At 35.2% G+C, this 22,413-nt stretch overlaps 1 protein-coding gene across 1 annotated transcript; it reads right to left on the bottom strand.

Annotated features, from left to right (window-relative positions):
• Nucleotides 1–161: 161 nt before the first annotated feature.
• Nucleotides 162–21,832, bottom strand: LOC117338389 (ADP-ribosylation factor-binding protein GGA1-like). Its single transcript, XM_033899735.1, has 17 exons — nt 21,768–21,832; nt 20,635–20,795; nt 19,450–19,548; nt 17,794–17,952; nt 16,825–16,890; nt 16,027–16,107; nt 15,446–15,583; nt 15,097–15,181; nt 12,565–12,663; nt 10,812–10,937; nt 9,511–9,602; nt 8,424–8,658; nt 5,836–5,980; nt 5,272–5,504; nt 3,556–3,719; nt 3,150–3,260; nt 162–2,602 (listed from the first exon to the last, which is right to left on the bottom strand). Exons 1-17 carry the CDS (start codon nt 21,802–21,804, stop codon nt 2,510–2,512), a joined length of 2,124 nt encoding a protein of 707 aa, XP_033755626.1. The 5' UTR covers nt 21,805–21,832; the 3' UTR covers nt 162–2,509.
• Between the last annotated feature and the right edge of the window lie 581 nt (nt 21,833–22,413).

The following is a 22,413-nucleotide window of genomic DNA, read 5'->3' as shown; positions in this document are numbered from 1 at the left end:
TCCAAAACCTGGCACGTCCTTAAATGACCATGGCTGTTAATAGGTTAATATATATCATGTATTGATATACTGCTCCATTTTATGGCCATTATAGACAGGTTTGACCGTGTATTTTTGATAATTTTTATATGTACATGCTTAAAAAAACATACAAGTCCAGGTTTAATGTACATATTTATTGTGTTCGATAATGAAAACGTTTCTCATAGCACAAAATAACATACACATATATTCTCATATCAAATCATGGCTTTCTCTCCAAAACAACCAGATTTCTGATTAAAACAATAATTTGTTTTTTTCATCACTGAAATTTATCACAATTTGTATGAGAATCATAATTCCCTAACAAAATTCATTTCTGTATTGTTGAACAATCATTATTGTAAAAGATGATTCATTTACAAAATGGCTTGATTTTATTGGAAATGTGATGTGATGAAACATTTCCTGAAAGAAATCCAAAACTTTAAACTTCAAAATTGAGTAACTATGTCTAGATACTAGTAATAATGATATCTGATAAATATGAAAACCACATTTTTTTTAAATTCCCTAGAGAAATAGAGGGACAAACCTCATCATCTTAACCTACATTTTTTTTATAAATCAACACAACAATGTTTACTTTACATTGTCGGGTGGCTTGTTGCAGGCGCACTATCTTTTCACGAAGACGACCAGGGTTCAAAACCCACTTCAGATACATTGGTCATCTCTCCAACTCAAACGTTTTCTCTGGTCTCCTCCGATATTATAACCTACTACTTGTTTCATCTTTTCATCTTGGCCAACAAAACTTGTCTAATACAAGTTTAAATCTGGTTTTGTAATTATTACAAAATAAATACCAGGATAATCTTCAGTATTATTATTAAATGTTTAACACAATATTATATTGCACTTGAAAAAAAATCTCACTTCTCTCAATCTTCATTCACTCTTCAAATTCCCTACACGACTAACACTACCCCTTTGTTTAGACAGGACGATCTGTCCATCGCCTTGCGACTTATTACGATAACAGGTCATTATTCTTCCAACCCACTTGTCCTAGATGATCTTAAATAATGGGTAAAACAATATTACAATACATCAGTAATTTCTCATCAAACTTCTAATTTGTTCTCATACATAAATATATGTACAACTTTTGCCGGAAACGCAAAACAAAACCTCTTATATCACATGACCAACTACAACTACATGTTCAGACTCCGGGATCAGCAACTATTAAAATATAAGTGCCGATAACATTTCATCACACAGAGCTCAAAATAAAGAAACTGCTTCTAAAGCTACATCACATTGATCTGAAATTTCAAAATGAGGTGATTTTACAAATAAACAAGCTTTAAATTTTACACTCTGGCAAAACTATTTTATTGACCCCCTTCGGTAACCCAAAACAAATTTGCTACAAATTTGCTGCATGTTGAAATTGACTTTCGCGAAATAATGAAATAAATTCAATTCCTTACCGATACTTACTGGTTCAAGGATGACTAGAAAATTTTGCAAAATAATGGTATACCGTTTCCTCTCTTTGTCAGAAATGGAGCTAAATGTTTAAGTCAGTGCGGCAGATAATTCAAGTCACAGTGACCTACATTTGATATATTGGTATATACAGCTAGATGTCGGCTTTCTAAGAAAAGAGTTATAAGATAATGCAAGCAAAGTCTATCCATGATCTTGTATGGATCGACAGGAAAACGCCAACATGGATTTGTCCCCAACAGTTTGTAATGGGACATTTAAAGGGGAAAATAAAAATGGAGAAAATAGTAATTAACAGTGTGTCTCTAATTAGTGCAGAATAAATTGGCTCTAGTGTAAAAACTACAAGATTAATCCTATAAATACACTATAAAAATAGTATAAATTGATTTATATAGGATTTCATTGAATGTTTAGTACTGTATCATATTATTTAGCAGTCATAAATTTTCTCATCAACTAGCACTTTTATAAAGATTATAAAGAACAGAAAACAACAGAAAATAATAACAATGAAAATCTTTAACCACCTTTCATTTAGCTATCAGTGGTAATTTGAATATTCTGAGCAAGCACTTAATTTTATTTCTGTTCATTTTCAAAAAAGTGCATATATACATTCCAAACACTTTTGGGTCTTGGGTGTCTAATTTTGTTCAGTTTGGTCAGTCATAACATAAATCAGTTCATCCAAGAAAATGTCCATTTCGGTTACCAGATCAGCTGATCATGGTGCCAGCCTGTATCCATTTCTTTATCAAATTGTCACGTCGCCGTCATTTAACTGATAATACTAGTTTCCATATCGAATGATATGGAGTCGGCTGCTCACTTAAAAGTTTTTAGTGAATCCATGAGAAAGTCAAGTTTGGTTTGCCCTAGTTTTGCTTTCAGATCACAGCATCCCTTTCCCAGAACTGTTGCTTGCAGTGATTGTTTAGGATGTCACACCGATTCTGACATTATGCGAGCTGTAGTGGTGGTCCACTCCACATTGACGTACTTTCTCTCACACAACTGGAAACGTATCTACCTCTCCAACGTCCGAATGTGACTCCTCTCCAGCTACATATGTTATCTTGAATTTTAACCGGATCTTTTCCTGAAAAATATCAGATATTCTGAAGAGATAGTCTGGTTGAAGGCAGATAATTTAGTTTCTAGGTCTGGAACAGAATATTTATCTAGTAATAATATTTTTTAAGCAATAATACAAAAACTTCGTTTTTAGGTCACCTGAGTTGACCTATTGCGATCGCCTTCTGACCGGCGGCGTCCATTATGCGTCGTAAACAATTTACATTTTCAACTTCTTCTCAATTACCAACAGGCCCAGAGACCTGATATTGGGTCTGTAGCATGCTGGAATGAAGGGCTACCAAGTTTGTTCAAATGGATGACCTTGACCTTTATTCAAGGTCACAGGGGTAAAAAATTCTTTTGTATTAAAAAAAAATAAATAAATGAAAATTTGCATTTCGTTTTATTCCTAAATGACCGTGGACTTGAAAATAGTGTAACTATTAATGTCAACAAGAACAATTTATCCAATATGTCTCAAAACCAAGCATTTTTTTTGTGTTTATCACAAGATAGAATTTTGGTGGTTAAAACAAGGGAGATAAATCTGGAAAATTGTTTTTACATACCTTGTGTGGATTTGCGAAGAGCATGACTTGAGTAATGGCTGCTGGGGGCAGTATAGGGTTGTAGGCGGGTAGGTCTGTGGCCGACGGTGGCTGTAGTTTTACTTTCATCACCTGACAGGTAAAAACAATAATATTTCATCAACAAAATTTACAACTGAGGGATTCCCTCGATCAAGACATCCTACAATTTCAATTACATTTTTGTGTGAAAAAAATTCCAATTGATGAAGGCTTTACAATTTTAATCCTTCTATTTTTATGAAAATATTAACTAAGTATGTGGCTGTAACTTTGGAAAAGATAAATTGACCAGAACTGAATCTACATATTATCGTTATACAGCTATATACCAAGTTACAGTTTTATAGCTGTAACCATTACAGAGCAATAACAGAACAGTTTTAACCTTTGGTACAGCTGCTTGGAAGCTGAAGTTTTTCACCGGGTTTGTATTCGTGCTAATAACTGAAACCACCATCACAGAAACATCTTCTCGTGGCCGGTCTTTAGCACAATGAATTACCATCTTCAGACCATTCCGATCGTATGCATTTACTGGGGGCATTGTACCTTACATAAAAAAAAGTTGTAAATTTTTTACAAAATGTATTCAATGGAGTTGGAAGTCACACAAACATACACTTTCTTCCAAAATATTTTCTTTCATGACATAGATGTGGTTATGCATAAATTATCTGGTCACGGCACACAAAGAATGGTAGATAATCCTGTAATATCAACCAAGAATGGCACATACCCCCTTAATGCTATCAACCAAAAATGGCACATAACCCCTTAATATTATCAACCAAGAATGGCATATACCCCCTTAATATCATCAACCAAGAATGACACATACCCCCCTTCATGCTATCAACCAAGAATGGCACATACCCCCTTAATTTCATCAACCAAGAATGGCACATACCCCCTTCATGCTATCAACCAAGAATGGCACATAACCCCTTAATATTATCAACCAAGAATGGCATATACCCCCTTAATATCATCAACCAAGAATGACACATACCCCCCTTCATGCTATCAACCAAGAATGGCACATACCCCCTTAATATCATCAACCAAGAATGGCACATACCCCCTTCATGCTATCAACCAAGAATGGCACATACCCCCTTAATATCATCAACCAAGAATGGCACATACCCCCTTCATGCTATCAACCAAGAATGTCACATACCTTCAAATATTATCAACCAAGAATGGCACATACTTTCAAATATTATCAACCAAGAATGGCACATACCCCCTTAATGCTATCAACCAAAAATGGCACATACCCCCTTAATATTATCAACCAAGAATGACACATACTCCCTTAATGCTATCAACCAACAATGACACATACCCCCTTAATGTAATCAACCTGTAAATGTACATACCCCCTTAATATTATCCACCAAGAATGGCACATACCCCCTTAATATTATCAACCAAGAATGACACATACCCCCTTAATATTATCAACCAAGAATGACACATACTCCCTTAATGCTATCAACCAACAATGACACATACCCCCTTAATGTAATCAACCTGTAAATGTACATACCCCCTTAATATTATCCACCAAGAATGGCACATACCCCCTTAATATTATCAACCAAGAATGACACATACCCCCTTAATATTATCAACCAAGAATGACACATACCCCCTTAATATTATCAACCAAGAATGACACATACCTTCAAATACTATCAACCAAGAATGGCACATACCCCTTAATATCAACCAAGAATGGCACATACACCCTTAATATCATCAACTAAGAATGGCACATATATACCCCCTTAATGTAATCAAAGTGACAATTCTACACTATAAAAGTCAATTCAGCTACGTTTGATAGAACGTAATCATAGATGTACATGAATATTTTATGTGTCCCCTTGCCTCGATGCAGCCCCTACAGTGCTTATACAAAACCTAACCAAATCACCTTGTATACTCTTTATTTGATACAATAACAAACTTCACAGGTCATTTGCCTGATGAAGGTTATAGCTAAAACTCACTGAAACGTTGCATGTAAAATCCAATACTGGTTGTGATATACAAACATATTGTCACAAGTGATTAACCCTACTACAAAACTTACTTGGCTGAATCTTCTCCAAGGGCACAAATATATCGGCAAGTGAGAGTATTTCCTGGGATGTAATTTTGGCTGGGGATATCTGTGGGACTGGGGGGAAGGTTGGAATGGTCGCCGTGGTGTTGACCGAGGCTGGTTGACTTGTTAACCCAAGTTGACTGTAGCTAACTTGGGAATTGTTGGTCGCAGTAGTTCCTTTGGATGCTATTTGGTTTAACGTCAACTTTGGTTGAGGTCTGAAAGATATTTGAAAATTATTTTTTTTTTTTTTTAAATTTAGCGAAAGGTCAGATTTACCTTGTACGATGCTGATCTCCAGTAAATCTATGGATATTTCTCTTGTTTATGAGCAATAGGCCACAGAAGTTAATTTAATATACCTACTCTCCAAAGGAAGGGGAGATAATAAACTAAAAACCTACAACAGGGTCATTACACTCATCGAATGTTAATTTATGAAATCATTAAATAATTTTTTCTCACCATAAATCTACAACAAATGCAATATTACATCACTAAATGAAATTTTTTTTTCAGAAACAACTTGATGTTAAAAAAGTAACATACACAACTTCTTGTATAACTTTTACGTCTTTTGGCAAACTCTGTTGCATCAGATCTTGTCCAAGTAGGTCCAGGTCTGCCAAACCTTTGGAGGTGGGAGTATTGGTGGTCTGGGCCGAGGCATTCACATTGCCAGCTGTTAGGCAACCTAAATAATGGAAAACATATTTTTTTTTTACATTTAGTTATTCCTGACACAAGGACATGCACCATTCCTTGACACTTTTTTTAGTTAAATTACAAACTTAAAGACAGTTTATGTTTTTATAATGAAATGGTGCATTTATGAAGAAAACAAAAAAAACAAGAGATCCCAGAGGGATCTTGGCGCCCACCATTGAATGATCTTTATAGGTTCCATGTCAGATTGATCTTTTCTCTACTTTTCCCTTCCTCTAAGTCTTACTAATCTGTGTAAATTCAGAAACAGCCCTCTAGTACTTTGCAAATAATTTAAGATTTAGCGATAATGGCTGTCTGTTGTTTTCGGATTGGTCCGAAAATGCAACACCAGGGACCAAGGGGAGCCTACATATGAAATTCGAGAAAGATCCCTTCAGTACCTTCTGTAAAATAGCGATAACAAACTTCAATTGTCAAAATACAAGATGGCTGCCTGTCGGGCAGGTTGTTTTCTGACTGGTCTCAAAATCCAATATGCATAACTAGGCACAGAGGGCAACCTACAAATGAAATTTCAGAAAGATCCCTTCAGCAATTTCTGATAAATAGCGACAACAAACTTGAATTGTCAAAATCCAAGATGGCTGCCTGTCGGCCATGTTGTTTTCCTATTGGTCCCAAGATGCAATATGCAGAACTACAGACCAAGGGCAACTTACAAAAACGTTTGAGAAAGATCCCTTCAGTACTTTCTCAGAAATAGCGATAACAAACTTCAATTGTCAAAATCCAAGATGGCTGCCAGTCGGCCATGTTGTTTTCCGATTGGTCTCAAAATGTAATATGCATAACTAGGCACCAAGGGGAACCTATATATGAAATTTGAGAAAGATCCCTTCAGTACTTTCTGAGAAATAGCGATAACAAACTTCAATTGTCAAAATCCAGATGGCTGCCTGTCGGCCATGTTGTTTTCCGATAGGTCTCAAAATGCAATATGCATAACTAGGCACCAAGGGGAACCTACATATGAAATTTGAGAAAGATCCCTTCAGTACTTTCTCAGAAATAGCGATAACAAACTTCAATTATCAAAATCCAAGATGGCTGCCTGTCGGCCATGTTGTTTTCCGATTGGTCTCAAAATGCAATATGCATAACTAGGCACCAAGGGGAGCCTACATATGAAATTTGAGAAAGATCCCTTCAGTACTTTCTCAGAAATAGCGATAACAAACTTCAATTATCAAAATCCAAGATGGCTGCCTGTCGGCCATGTTGTTTTCTGATTGGTCTCAAAATGCAATATGCATAACTAGGGAAATCTACATATGAAATTTGAGAAAGATCCCTTCAGTACTTTCTCAGAAATAGCGATAACAAACTTCAATTATCAAAATCCAAGATGGCTGCCTGTCGGCCATGTTGTTTTCCGATTGGTCTCAAAATGCAATATGCATAACTAGGCACCAAGGGGAGCCTACATATGAAATTTGAGAAAGATCCCTTCAGTACTTTCTCAGAAATAGCGATAACAAACTTCAATTATCAAAATCCAAGATGGCTGCCTGTCGGCCATGTTGTTTTCTGATTGGTCTCAAAATGCAATATGCATAACTAGGCACCAAGAGAAACATACATATGAAATTTGAGAAAGATCCCTTCAGTACTTTCTCAGAAATAGCGATAACAAACTTCAATTGTCAAAATCCAAGATGGCTGCCTGTCGGCCATGTTGTTTTCCGATTGGTCTCAAAATGCAATATGCATAACTAGACACCAAGGGGAACATACATATGAAATTTGAGAAAAATCCTTTCAGTACTTTCTGAGGATTAGCGATAACAAGAATTGTTTACGGACGGACGGACGGACGGACGGAGGGACGGACGGACGGAGGGACGGACGGACGGACGACGGACCACGGACGCAGGGCGATTTGAATAGCCCACCATCTGATGATGGTGGGCTAAAAAGTTATTAACCAACATTGAAATCATTCAATGCTTAAAATATGTTTTATGTAACCATGAAATGAGCAGCCTCTGTTTCTGAGAAAAGATCTCTTGGTACGACCAATGAGTATGATCTGATAAAATACCCCACCAATGGTGCCTCCCATACATTACAAGCTCCTACGTGACACCCTGACAATCAGAGATTATAACAGGTGTCTGTAGGGTACGGTCCCTTTCTCAATTGAAAATCGTATCTGTATTTTCCCAAATTACATCTTAATTTACCCCACTGGAAATATACACTACCAAAAAAGACAGCAAAAGCTTTAAGCTCAATATAATATTGTACTCCGATTCTGATGACAATTTGGAAACCAATAAAAATAAAACCCCTTTCTCTAATTTTCAGGTAAAATATACTGATAAATTTCCCCAATTTTAGGACAGGGTCCAATTTCTAAAATACCTGACAATATCTAAGACTGAAAATCCAGGTAAGAATCGCCTTACCCTGACCGGCCCCCATGGTGAGCGGACTTGTCATCTGTGCCGGGTGCTGAGATAACAAGGAAGGAGTAGAAAACATGTTGGTTGTCGCCTGATTGGCCTGAAGTACTGCGGGACCCTGAGGCTGTGTTGGAAGCTGTGCCATTACGGATGTCTGTATCATTCCCGTCCCTCCCATCTGGAGGCCGGGATTCACCGGCTGATTTGTGTTACTTGAGGGTAAAGCCATACCAGATGTCTGGAGAAGAAAAATGCTTTTCTCACACTTCGGTTTAAAATGTTCATGAATTTGAAGCAAAATTTTTTACAAGACTCTGGTGATATATTGATTGTGATAAAATACGTTTCTCACACAATGGTTTAAAATGTTCATGAATTTGAAACAAAATTTTTTACAAGACTGGTGATATATTGAGTGTGAAACAAGTGCTTCCTAATATTCTAACAAACCATCATCTTTAAAATATCAAACATTGGATAAACATTGTGCAGGGTTTATTTTGGGTTACCAAATGCATGGGTCATTTTCAAGAAAAAGAACTTTCTGTAATATAATTCATGGGCCATTTATAGGAATTAAAAGGATTTTTCTGAATCGTGTGGGTCATTCAGGAAAATTGTGGGCCAATGGCCCCATGGCCCCCTCCAAAATGATCCCTGATTGTGTATCATAGCCAAGTTTAATTGGAAAATTCTCTTTTCAATATGACTGAAATACCATTCAGTTGCCGAAGTGTTAGGATAAGAGAGTGAAAATTTAATAATGTTGAAAACAAAACAGGGTCGTCAACTAGCTGGTGGGATTAACACCTTAAGTCTGGTTATAGGGTGGATGTTTATGTTAGAGAGCAACAGGATGCTAGTTCAAGCCCTAGTGTGGGCAGAAAGAGTTTTTATTACTTCATTAAAATTTATCATAATATTTGTCACCAAGGTGAATTTGGCTTCTAAGTTCCATCACACAGTAAATGGAGTGAAGTTGAAAAATATTTTCAGATACATAAAAATGTATATACGAAGGTAGTATTATCCAATTAACCTTCATTTTCTCTGTATCAAATTTCTGTAAACAAATTATTTATATACTTACCACACTAGACGTTTGAGATGTTGCTCCAAAAATGTCATTAAGATCTGCCAGTAATGAATCGGACCTGTCAGAAGTCTTCGAATCTTGTAAACCTATAAATATCAGGCAATTAATATCAATATAAAATCAAGTGTACATGTCATCAATTTGTCCCATCTCCAGTACCTGATAGCTGAGCTTCAGGTAAAGGAAAGCATTAACAATATATTTTTTCAACACAAACAAAAAAAGGATAAATTTCATCAAAATCAATTCATATTTACTCCAGTTTGGTTTGGTTTATTTTGTTTAACGTCCTATTAACAGCTAAGGTCATATTTACTCCAGTTATGCTCACAATGTCTAATAGTTGTAAACTGCAAAGGTTCACAACTCTCTCTGTAAGTAACAACTGAATTGGTTCCATTCTTGAACTTCTCTTTAGATCTTATTTTCAATGACAAGAGGCCCACTGGCCTTAATGGTCACCTGAGTTTTTATATATTTTAGCATTTTTGACCCCTGTGACCTTGAATGAACATCAAGGTCATCCATTTGAACAAACTTTGTAGCCCTTTATCCCAGAATGCTACAGACCTAATATTGGGTCTCAGGGCCTTTTGGTTATCAAGAAGTCGTTAAAAGATTTTAGCATTTTTGATCCCTGTGACCTTGAATGAAGGTCAAGGACATCCATTTGAACAAACTTGGTAGCCCTTCATCCTAGCATGCTACAGACCCAATATCAGGTTTCTGGGCCTGTTGGTAATTGAGAAGAAGTTGAAAATGTAAATTGTTTACGACGGATGCCGGACAACGCCAGACAAAAGGTGATCAAATAGGTCAACTGAGATCTTTGTCTCAGGTGACCTTAAAAAGTGCAAAGTTTTATATAAATATTTTCGTATTTATTTAAGTTATATTTGTTCATGTCAGACCTCAGCAGGAGTGTTTGGCTCAAGTAACCTGATATCTCTGGAAAACTCTAGTTTTGTACCAGCACCTCAAAGACATGCATTTCAAATGACAATATAGATTTGATGAGAAATATTCTACTGTAAACAATGAATGTAACCAAAATTAACAGCCACATGCTCTAGGTATATTCAAACGAGAAATTATAAATTTTACCAGTATTACCAACTGCAGACCTAAATGAACTCTTGCCTGGTGATTTTTTTAACACCATCACAAAATAGAATTGAGAAAAACCATGAGCAGGTCATCATGTTACAAACAAACATTGGTTGATTGAGACATGGCTGACTAGTGAGAAATGGTTGATTGACCAGCGAGTCATGGTTGAGTGACCAGTGCATTACCTAGAGTCTGTAACTGGCCGTCCAGTATGAGAGAAATATCTGCATTGCCTTCAGACTGGCTGGTCACCGGCTGTGATGGTGGACTGGACTGGTCTAATGCGAGGTCAAGCAGGGCTGATGTATTGGCTAAAATGGGTGCATGGGGATTTGTCAAGTGCTAAAGCATCTAGAAAACATTCATTATACACTACAGCAAAACATCATTAATCATACCAGAGATGAAAATGGAAAATCTTTAAGACTGAAAATATTTCTTTAGTGGAAACGATATGCGAAATTAGCCATTTTTTGGGAGCTAAAAAGGCTGCAATCGGCCAATCGTCCGGAGATTTTCATCTCTGTCATACATACACAGGCTATTTGAAACCTGTTGACCTTTTTCCAAGAACCATTTTATTTTTTAAATCAAATTATTTTTTGTTGTCCAAAAATATTTATTTTGAAAATATTGCCTGGCCTTTTGTGATTCCGTGTTTTCTTATCGAAGTGTAAAGATTAACAGGTTCTGACTTTTGTGCACTTTTAATGTCAACAAGTAATTATCCCTACCAGAACATTGGCAATTTTCTCTTTTATAAACAATATCTACCGTATTTATCAATGACAATCAATGACTAAAACTGATATACAATTTTAAATATACATAATGGTTTTAAAATTGTATATGTTGGAATTTCAAAAATATATCATTTTCCAGCTCTGGTACAATTCTCTATAACCTTTGAAAATATATTTATATTACAGTCAAATTCTGGTTGATAATACACATAGATAATCATGATTAATTAGTCACAGTTTTAAACCTCCAGGCTCCATATTTAGGAGAAAACTTCCTATTTCTTACCATAGATTCAGACATAAATTATCAGTTATAATGTCACAATTTAAAAAGTTAAAGTATAAGTTTGTCAAATGGCAGTCTGCAAACATATTTTTCTAAGATCTAAAGTTTTTAACATGCACAATGAGAAATATAATCGGTACCTGGAATCCTTGCAAAAGGTTTCTTTCTATCCCAAACACCATAAGCATTTGATTATATTTGAAGCTGTTGTATAGAGCGACCAGTTACATCATATGCTAATCTTGTGTTACATTGAATAAGGATGTAGTGGAAAATTTAACAAATGATTCCCTCATTTTGAGACATAAAGAAGATTCCATTTCTGGAATTAGCCCAGGCAAAATTATCCAACTGATTTTTCATATCAATGCCCTCACAATATGTTCACTTTACAGTTTTGATGCAGACATTTGCATTCTGTGGTTTGTCAACTGAAATTACAGTCAAGAAGTCAAGTTTAAGGGAAAATAATAATGGATGGATTTATTAAGGTGGGAATAAATTTTCCACTGCATCATGGGAATAAATTTTCCACTGCATCATGGGAATAAATTTTGCACTGCATCATGGGAATAAATTTTCCACTGCATCATGGGAATAAATTTTGCACTGCATTGTGGGTATGAATTTTCAACTGCATCTTGGTAAAAATTTCCACTGCATCATGGGAATACATTTTGCACTGCATGGTGGGAATATATTTTGCACTGCATCATGGGCATAAATTTTCCGCTGCATCACGGGAATAAATTTTCAACTGCATCATGGGAATACATTTTGCACTGCATCGTGGGTATAAATTTTTCACTGCACCTTCTAAATCTGGGAGAAACATTTAACCGATCTCTACTGGGAAGAAGACAAGAAAAATAAATAATATAGTTCTAGATGACTGTGGAGATAACTCACCCTTTGCTGTTTCACTGTTGTCTTCAGACACACCCTCCACCGTCTTCTTGTACTGATCCATAGCCTTCATCACGTCATCATTACAACTCAATATCTCCGCTTGAAAACAAAAATAAATCTTTAAAATATACCACCACTAAATTCGACAAAAACTAATCTAATGTACAGTCTTCACAATCTGTTTGGCAATTCCATTAAGGATTGACTGCAGATCAGTTTGATTTTCTGGGTTAACTCATTCACCCCTGAAGTGTCATAATGAACTATTCCAATATTTGAATTGGAAGAGTTCAAATGTGTCTTCAAGGGTGAATGAGTTAACAAGGCAATATCATCTCTTTCTCAAGATGGAAGTAAGGTTTAACAAATGAAGAAATGAAGGAGGTGAGATAACTGTATCAAACTTGGACCAGATCTGAGTAAGTTACACTGTGTCAACATCAAGGGCTACTTGGAAACTTGTGTGTTTTTTGGTGATGAGAGTAGAGCATTGCGATTTAAGAACAAACCTAAGTCCTTCCTGTCAGTATCATTAGAGACAAATAACTTATCAGGAAACTTATCAAAATGCTTATACAGTGGAACTTCGTTAACTCGAATTCGGATAACTTGAATACCCCGCTTAACTCGAAGTACCTCGCCGGTCCCGGCCGAATTCTCTCTTTATCTTAGTAAAATAAACTCGGATAATTCGAATTTGGATAACTCGAAAAACTCGGATAATACGAAGTAAAAATTTGGTCCCAACAATAAAAATCCTACTTGAAATGTTCGAATAACTCGAAGTATAATTTTCGTCGATCGGTGGCAAACGCCGACATTTTTTAAGAGCTAAATTCCGTTTGTAATAGATCTACTGAACATATCGGTACTACTAACCTAACGTTACATGCTATTATAAGTGTTTCATAAATTCATAAAAGAAATTGTCGGTTGAATCTTATAACAACAAGTCTTGGTGATAAAAAGTACTGCTTTACTTACATCAGGTAATTTCCCAAGGCGGTCGCCGATATCAGTACACACGATAGTCAACAACTCATCTACCCGTTCGCTCAAGCGGATCTAATCTCTGACACACCGGTAGATCTACCCGGCTGATGTTTTTACAGGTGTAGAAATGACACGGTCACCAGCGCCTATTAAATCTTTAAACTGCTGAAACAATAGCGTTATTACTGCCGAGGTGTTCAGAGTACAACTGTAACGGTCAGTGCTGTCTATTAAATCGGGTAAAACGCCAACTCAGTTACAGTAACATTTTATACGAACATGCGCAGCCCAACTTCCGGTGCTAATACACATGGAAATGGCGTGGTTATCAATAAAAAGTAAGTAGGCCGATCAAACAGTATTTTATATATGTCCAATAAAAGGTAATGGTTCTGTTACGTTTTGTATGCAATCTGTGTTAAACTTAAACGGTTATTTGTTTTGACATTAATAACTTGTTATTTTGTCGAATTCCGTTTTATCGTTTACCTTTTGCAAACATGACTTTCACATCAGATCGTTATTGAAGTGACTAAGTGAAAGAAACTTTATCGTGACTGTATATCGGCAAAACTACACCAAATTACAAGTGACATAACGAAACATTACATATATATTTACATGTATTGACCAGTCTTCACACTAAACTGATGAGCGACAGAGCGAAGTTATAATGATTATATAATGTTGACAAATATTGACCAAACTTTTCACCAAAAACGATAACTCGCTTAATTCGAACACTCGGATAACTCGAAGTTTTTTCGTGGTCCCGTCGACTTCGAGTTAATGAAGTTCCACTGTACCTGCACACGTGTTTCTCATTAATGCGCTATGACACTCAACTTGTTTTCTCTCTCTTTTTCTCTCTCTCTCAACCTCTCTTTCAACAATTCTATCATCCGGTCAAACAATTAATGATAAATAGTTACCTGTTGACCCGAGTTACCTGTACATATATTTCTCGTTAATATGTGCAATGACACTTGACTACAAGTTTTGTTTTCCCAAACGGTCTCTATGTCTCTCTCTCACTCTTCGCCACTCTATCATCAGGTCAGACAATTAACAACAAGGATGGATAGTATTGCAACAGCAATACAAAGTCCCCTGCCTGAGCTAGAAGTGCACCTATTTATTCCCATTTTTTTTTTAAATGGTTTTTCGAAAAAAAAAATGTGGGATGCACAGCTACATGTTATACTGATCATGTATACCAAGTTTCGTTAAGATGTGAGTAGTACTTTAGAAGGAGTTGTCCGGACAAGTGTTGCATGACAGACGGACGGAGGGTAAAACTAAAGTCCCCCCCATTTTTCAAACGGCAGGGGACTAATAAACAGAGTTACCTATTGACCACTTGTTTTAACTTTATACTCGTTTTGTACAATCACCCACAAAAATTCTAAAAAACTGTTGACAAATGTTGTAAAATTACCTTATTTTGGGTGTCAGGTCCATTTCCCAGACTCTGCAAGCTATGGGCACACATTAAACATACTTTTATGAAAATGTGAGTCGAGCAATTTAAAAACTTACAGATTCCATCATTGTCTTTCTCATCAGCATCACTAGCTAGTCTAAAAAGGTTGGGTCGAAGTTTTTCCAAAGAGTCATACAGCTCCTGTAATAATGCCATTAAAGTCATTGACAATTAAATTCTCCCAGAAAACACAAAAATGGTTGTTCGAAATTAATTTAAAGATGCATAAATATTCTACTACATGTACATTGAAATGATAGACATAAAAAAAAATTATATTCATTGTATTCATCAAATTTGTAGCTCAAATCTTTAGCATTTTTCATGTGTAATGTAATATATTACCGTTCATAGATGTATATTTTTAAAATATTTTTTTTCATTTTTCAGATTTTTTTTTCTTACCTTCATCATATCTCGGTCTGACTGTGATGATGCATCAGGTTTGAAATGAGACACCATTTCATTTAATAACTTCACATTGATGTTTATAGTTTTTAGTTCATTAATACGTCTTGAAACTTTCTCCATCCTCGATTCATCCTACAAATAAATATGAATTTCACTTTGGTAACGTTTGAAAACAAAATTGTGAAACGAAAAAAAAAATGACATGCCTTGTATCTCTGAAACCTAAAATCTTCATTTATAGGCAAAAAAAAAGGAAAACAGCTTTTGTTTTACAAAATGGTTGTCAAACAATAATATAATTACATTTAAATATGTGGTTTTCCTTTATTCTATAGACCCTTTATATTTTTTTGCCTTTCCTTAATTTCTCATTGTTATTTTCTAGAAAGCATTACTATAATAATGATCACCCTAAAAGCCTAGTAAAAAAATAAAATTAACTTCCCTGTTGCTTTTCAACAATGATTGAAAACAATTTTTTTTTCATTTGGCCTTAAATTTGAATTTTGAATAACTGGGCCATGGGTCTTAACAGAAATGTACGGTTACTATGGTAACATACCAACGTTACTTACTTGTTTAACCATGTTTTTTATCAGTCTATTTGCAGCCTGGAGGTCATTAGGATTTTTACTCTTCAATAATTTGGATAATAACTGCAAAGAAAATCATATACAAATTTAATATACAGTTTGATAAACCTTGTCACCTTTTGACCTTTGTACAGAATCCAGCCACCTTCAATATTACCTTCTTGATAATACAAGAGATCCCAGAGGATTGTTTGCACCAACTATTGTTTAATATCAAATGGTTCATGTATATTTGATTTTTTTCCTTTATTTTTCTTGTCTTTTACCTTATGTATATCTGTTACACTAAATACTTGCAACTTCACAGGGCCAAAGAAGAACTTATACAAATGTAAATGAAATCTGGAAACTTTCAATTCTCAAAATCCAAGATGGCCATCTTTCAGCCATCTTTGTTTCCATTCAATCAATAAATTGAAAATCCATAACTAAGCACTATGATTCCCTTGAATAACATCTGAGAAATTGATTCAAAATTCAAAGTTGCAACATCCAAGATGGCTCTCTTCTGACAGCAATCTGTGACCCTTATATGTTACATGCATAATACAAGATGATGGTGGGCTTAACAAAATGACCCCAGTTGCAATATTTTCTAAATGAGAGGTGACAATAAAATTCTTTTTTCCTCTAAAATATTAAAGCTTGACTTGTATTTAACAATGTGACCAAATTATGTATACAACATATATTGAAACTCACTTGAAGCCTTCAATTTAAAGTGTTTAATTAATCTTTTTTCTCTCTCTCTCTCTCACTTTTTTTTAAATGTAAGACTACCTTAGATTTCTCTTCATCTTCAAATGATGCTGTTCTGGCTTTTGGTGGAGGCGCAACTTCCACTGCCTGAAAATTCATGGGAAAAAAATCAACATTTTTTATTAATTTATCAAAGTGGTGTGAAATGTTTGCTCTCAAAAGAGACTTTATCAGGGTCCTATCAAAAATAATCACAGAATGACAAGCTCTGCAAAACTTTTAACCAAACTTTGTGACTAATTTTAGTCAGTAATATTGGATTTGCCACCAGAAATTGTCACTGTTACCCGCTGTTTGGGCCGAGATTTGCGGGACGAAATGAACCTACCACGTACAAAAAACAAAAATATTCACTACACAGCATGCGCTGCCATCACATCGATTCAACTTGCGTATTATTCTGTTAAACCTTTTAGTTATATTATTTATTTATTTTTTATTTATTTATTTATTTATTATATATATTTATATATTTATATATTTATTTATCTATTTACCATTACCATCTGTACACCACCTAAGATGTTTTCTAATTGGTTATAATAGACCCTCGGCAAATTAATTATTGACAGAGGGGATCGTTTTTACAACATTACGATATTTATTGTTGTTTGTACCCACTATATTTATGTAACTGTTCAATGTTCTATGTCTATATGTGATCGTTTGTAATTTACCGGTGTCTTGATAAAGGGGAAGATTAATATTGCCTCGAAATTTTGACAATTAACTTGTCTGTACTGTCGTTATTACTACTTGACAAATTATATATATATATATATGTATATATGTATAAGAAAAAGAAATCTGTCCAGGTGAAGGTGAAGGTGAAGGCGGCCTGAAGAAGCCTGAGAGGGCAGAAAGGCCTTGCAGCAAAGTCTTGGTTTTTTTTGTTATTTTTTATATATATGTATATTTCCTTCGAGTAATACATTTGCTTTCTCCCTTGATTACTTAACAATGAAAATAAACAGAGAAACATTTCCGTACCTTATCCAGATATGTCGGATCTTCCTTAACAATACCTTGCTGTTTCAACATTTGGTAAGCTTCTGAAATCTTTGTTTCGTGAGGCAAACCTTTACTCCAGCTGTAGATCAGTTCTATACACCTCTTCTTCACTTTGGCCGAGGCCCGATTACCTAAATACTGGCCGGAGAAAACAGAAATGATAACAGTATGTGGCAACAAACATTATTTTTATTCAATACGTGAAACTATCATTTATTTTGTTTTTATCAAACTCTTTTAACAACTGGCTAGGAAGCCTGCAAAGAAATGTTCATGTTTCTTAAAAGAATTAATGATATTTTGTGTACACAGTAAAACCTTGATATAACGCCCATTATTTGTCACTCTACAGTAAAACCTTGATATAACACCCATTATCTGTCACTCTACAGTAAAACCTTGATATAACGCCCCTCGTGTGTCTCTACAGTAAAACCGCGATATAACGTCCCTCATGTGTCTCTCTACAGTAAAACCTCGATATAATGTCCCTCGTGTGACACTCTACAGTAAAACTTGATGTAACGTCCCTCGTGTGTCACTCTACAGTAAAATCTCGATAAAACGTCCCTCGTGTGTCACTCTACAGTAAAACCTCGAGATAATGTCCCTCGTGTGACACTCTACAGTAAAACTTGATGTAACGTCCCTCGTGTGTCACTCTACAGTAAAATCTCGATAAAACGTCCCTCGTGTGTCACTCTACAGTAAAACCTCGATAAAATGCCCCTCGTGTGACACTCTACAGTAAAATTTGATATAACGTCCCTCGTGTGTCACTCTACAGTAAAACCTCGATATAACTCCCCTCATTTGTCATTCTACAGTAAAACTTGACATAACGTCCCTCGTGTGTCACTCTACAGTAAAACCTCGATATAACGCCCCTCATTTGTCACTCTACAGTAAAATTTGATATAACGTCCCTCGTGTGACACTCTACAGTAAAACCTCTATATAACGTCCCTCGTGTGTCTACAGTAAAACCTCTATATAACGTCCCTCGTGTGTCACTCTACAGTAAAACCTCGATATAACGTCCCTCGTGTGACACTCTACAGTAAAACCTCTATATAACGTCCCTCATGTGACACTCTACAGTAAAACCTCTATATAACGTCCCTCGTGTGACACTCTACAGTAAAACCTCTATATAACGTCCCTCGTGTGACACTCTACAGTAAAACCTCTATATAACGTCCCTCGTGTGACACTCTACAGTAAAACCTCTATATAACGTCCCTCGTGTGTCACTCTACAGTAAAACCTCGATATAACGTCCCTCGTGTGTCACTCTACAGTAAAACCTTGATATAACGTCCCTCGTGTGTCTCTACAGTAAAACCTCGATATTATGCCCCCTGTGTGACACTCTACAGTAAAACTTGATATAACGTCCCTCGTGTGTCACTCTACAGTAAAACCTCGATATAACTCCCCTCATTTGTCACTCTAGAGGAAAACCATATTTAAAGGCCACTTGTTTTGTCAGTCAAGTGTCAAACCTTGATAAAATATCGCTCTATAGTTAAACCTGGATATAACGCCCTTCATTTGTCAATTTTCAGGAAAATTTTGACATACTCTAGTTATTAATTATTCTTCATGCATGTTTGAAATGTGTGATTTTCTTACCTTTGGTGAAACAACTTTGATCATTTCGTTTAAAAACCGAAACTTTCCCAATTCTTGATGAAACATTTTGCCACAATTCTTAACACAGGCTTCAATAGTCTGAAAAAAAAAGAGAATAATTATAAAGATTACATTCAACCAAATTACTTAATTTGTTATCATATTTAAACTTTGTAATTATTAAAATCAATTTTCAAACAAATTGGTATGAAATCTAAACCATAAGTACTTTTCATGGGACATTTGGTACATTTGTATCAAATTGCATGGAGAATTATTCATAATTCATATATATCTTGAGAAAAATTTATTTGGATACAAACAAAAGGCCCATGTAGCTCAACTGTCCCACCACCACCAATGGGACTATGCATCAACCCTCCTACTTTGAAGGAAGACAGAATTTTTCGGCATAGCCGTATAATATTGTTTTGGCCCCGGATATGATGCGACAGGTGGCGCTACCGGTCAAGATGAAGTATGTGATTGGTCAATGTAGCGGTAAATACAAAATGCAGATACATAATGTGTACAGTTAAAAACGAAGTAAAGTTAAGAATGCAAACTGAATAAGTGGATGTTTCTTTTCAAATGACACATTAATAAAATTATATTTCTGATTCAAATGCAGTTGTATTATCACCAAAAATGATTCAAACTGATACAATTTTGTTATCTGTGATAACGCATTAGTTCGTTAATTAATTCAGAGACTTATATACTAGAGTATATAGATCTCTGATTTATTTCTCCAGCAGTTTTATATTATAACCACCAGCATTAAAACTATGCCGTTTATCTTTTTTAAAGATATTTATTGTTTTGACCTAATTTTAGGAATGCATTTCAAATTTCTTTCTGAAATCTTGATGAAACAATTTGCTACAATTCCTAACACATGCATTCTTAAACCATTCATAATAACAAAAACAAAACAAAAAACAACAAAAAAACAATAAATAACAACAGAGCAACTTAAGATTTTGTAGTAAACTTTGTCAAAATGGCAAGTCTATAATTATCGTACTTTTCGTAGATTTGATGTGCCAATTGCAACCTCTCAATGGAAATATCAAAATGTCGACAAATACACAAACAAGATGCCTAATTTAGCAGGTTTCATTTGACCTGCAGCAATTGTGGCAATGATCATTTACAATGCCACATTTTTTTTCTCCAGTTTACCGTCAATGCCAACAGGGCTTCTTGCTCCTGTGGAGATTGTATTTTGTGAGCCAGTAAGGGAAGAGAGATTTGTGGCCCTTCCAGTTCCTTGTTAACCTGATCACAAAAAGCCATGATGTGGTCCCAGTCTTCATCTCTGCTGGCTGGATTGGTCGCTTTGTCTGAATGATTAAAACAAATTTTCAATTGCAACAGAGCTATAATTTTCTACTTATTTATAAAAACAATGCTAATAAGTTGGGTGTTCCAGATATTAGAAATTGTCATTTGATATGACAGGAAATTAGCACCATAAATTAATCAGCCATTAAGAAAAACAGCTGAAAGGGCTCATTAAAATAAATTGTAGAATGGTAATTACTGAGAGTTTTCCAACATCCAAAACCACATTTGTTCCTTTGGTGGTGTCGTATAATAAACGCTCTTCATAGCTTTTATTATTTGTTGAACTTTCAAAACGATGTTTATAAAACAGATTTTGTTTTTATTGTTCTCACAATAAACTTACTATGAACTAAATATGGTAACACTTTTCCAATATATAAGTATAAAATGTCCAAGTATGTTATAATCTTATAAATTTAATCTTGATGCGAGATATGGGATGCCACACATGTTTGTGAATAGAAATAATCAAATACATCTAATTAAAAAGCCAACATGACACTTTAATCAAATGTTAAGTCATCGGCAGTGCACAGGTCGGCAGTGCAAATGTTAAGTCATCGGCAGTGCACAGGTCGGCAGTGCAATGACCCCCCCTTTTAGGCTTTAAACCCCATAGTGGCTTAGTTTTGAATGAATGCAAGATCCATAGCAATTCTAGTCCCACTAAATATTTAATAGTTTATTGATCGATTGCCAATCAGTCGATCAGTCATTAGAAATATATCAAAATGCTGTGGATATTTCATTTCACAAAATAACCTGTTTTGAGACCCTCCCCCACCGGACACACCGGCATAGTCCTACATATGCACACGTCATATGCCGACATGTGCGTTCGGTTTCCTGACTGATGTTCCACTGTGGACAAAGACATTATATATGAGTCACTTGCGATATAAACTGAATAAAAGCTAAACTATAATCGATCATAAAACTACAATCCACGACAACAGGAAGCATCTTACTTAGAAGCGACTCGAGGCTCTCGCCTTCGACGGCCATCTTGAAAACAAACCAGTCACGGGATTTCCCGAAGTTTTCCGTCGTCTGCTTCTTATAGTCTGTTTCAAATAAGTTAAATACCAGAATTACTCCATATTGTCCATAATAGCTTAACGATCGGGCTGCCACCGCTCAAAAGCTAATTTTTACCTTGGGATATGAAATGAGACGAAACCAACATCAATATTGCAAGCATACAGTTTGCCTGCATATGAAAAGTATAATTGAATAAATTCCTAGAAATGGTAGAACGGGCTACGTGCTTAACAATTTAATTCAATTCAACTACATTTTTACCAGTGAAATATCGAAAATTATTCATTCTATAAAAGCGATTTTCACTAGTGACAAATATTACTTTTTCTGATTTGAATTAAAACACTTCTTACATTTTGTTATAAAAATGTAATAAACAGAATATCTAACAATATCTTCAGTTATACCAAATACAACCGATATTTTATATATATTGGCCCCATACTGAAGACACTGTTAGATATCTTTTATTTACATTTTAGACAGTAGTGTTTGAAAAAAAAAATTGAAAACAAACAAACAAAAACAGAAAAAAATATATCGATCTGAAAATATTCATTAGTATGGTTTCCG

This window comes from Pecten maximus, chromosome 1, assembly GCF_902652985.1.
Source record: "Pecten maximus chromosome 1, xPecMax1.1, whole genome shotgun sequence".
Taxonomy (NCBI): Eukaryota; Metazoa; Mollusca; class Bivalvia; order Pectinida; family Pectinidae; genus Pecten; species Pecten maximus.
This window is presented reverse-complemented; position numbering and strand designations above follow the sequence as displayed.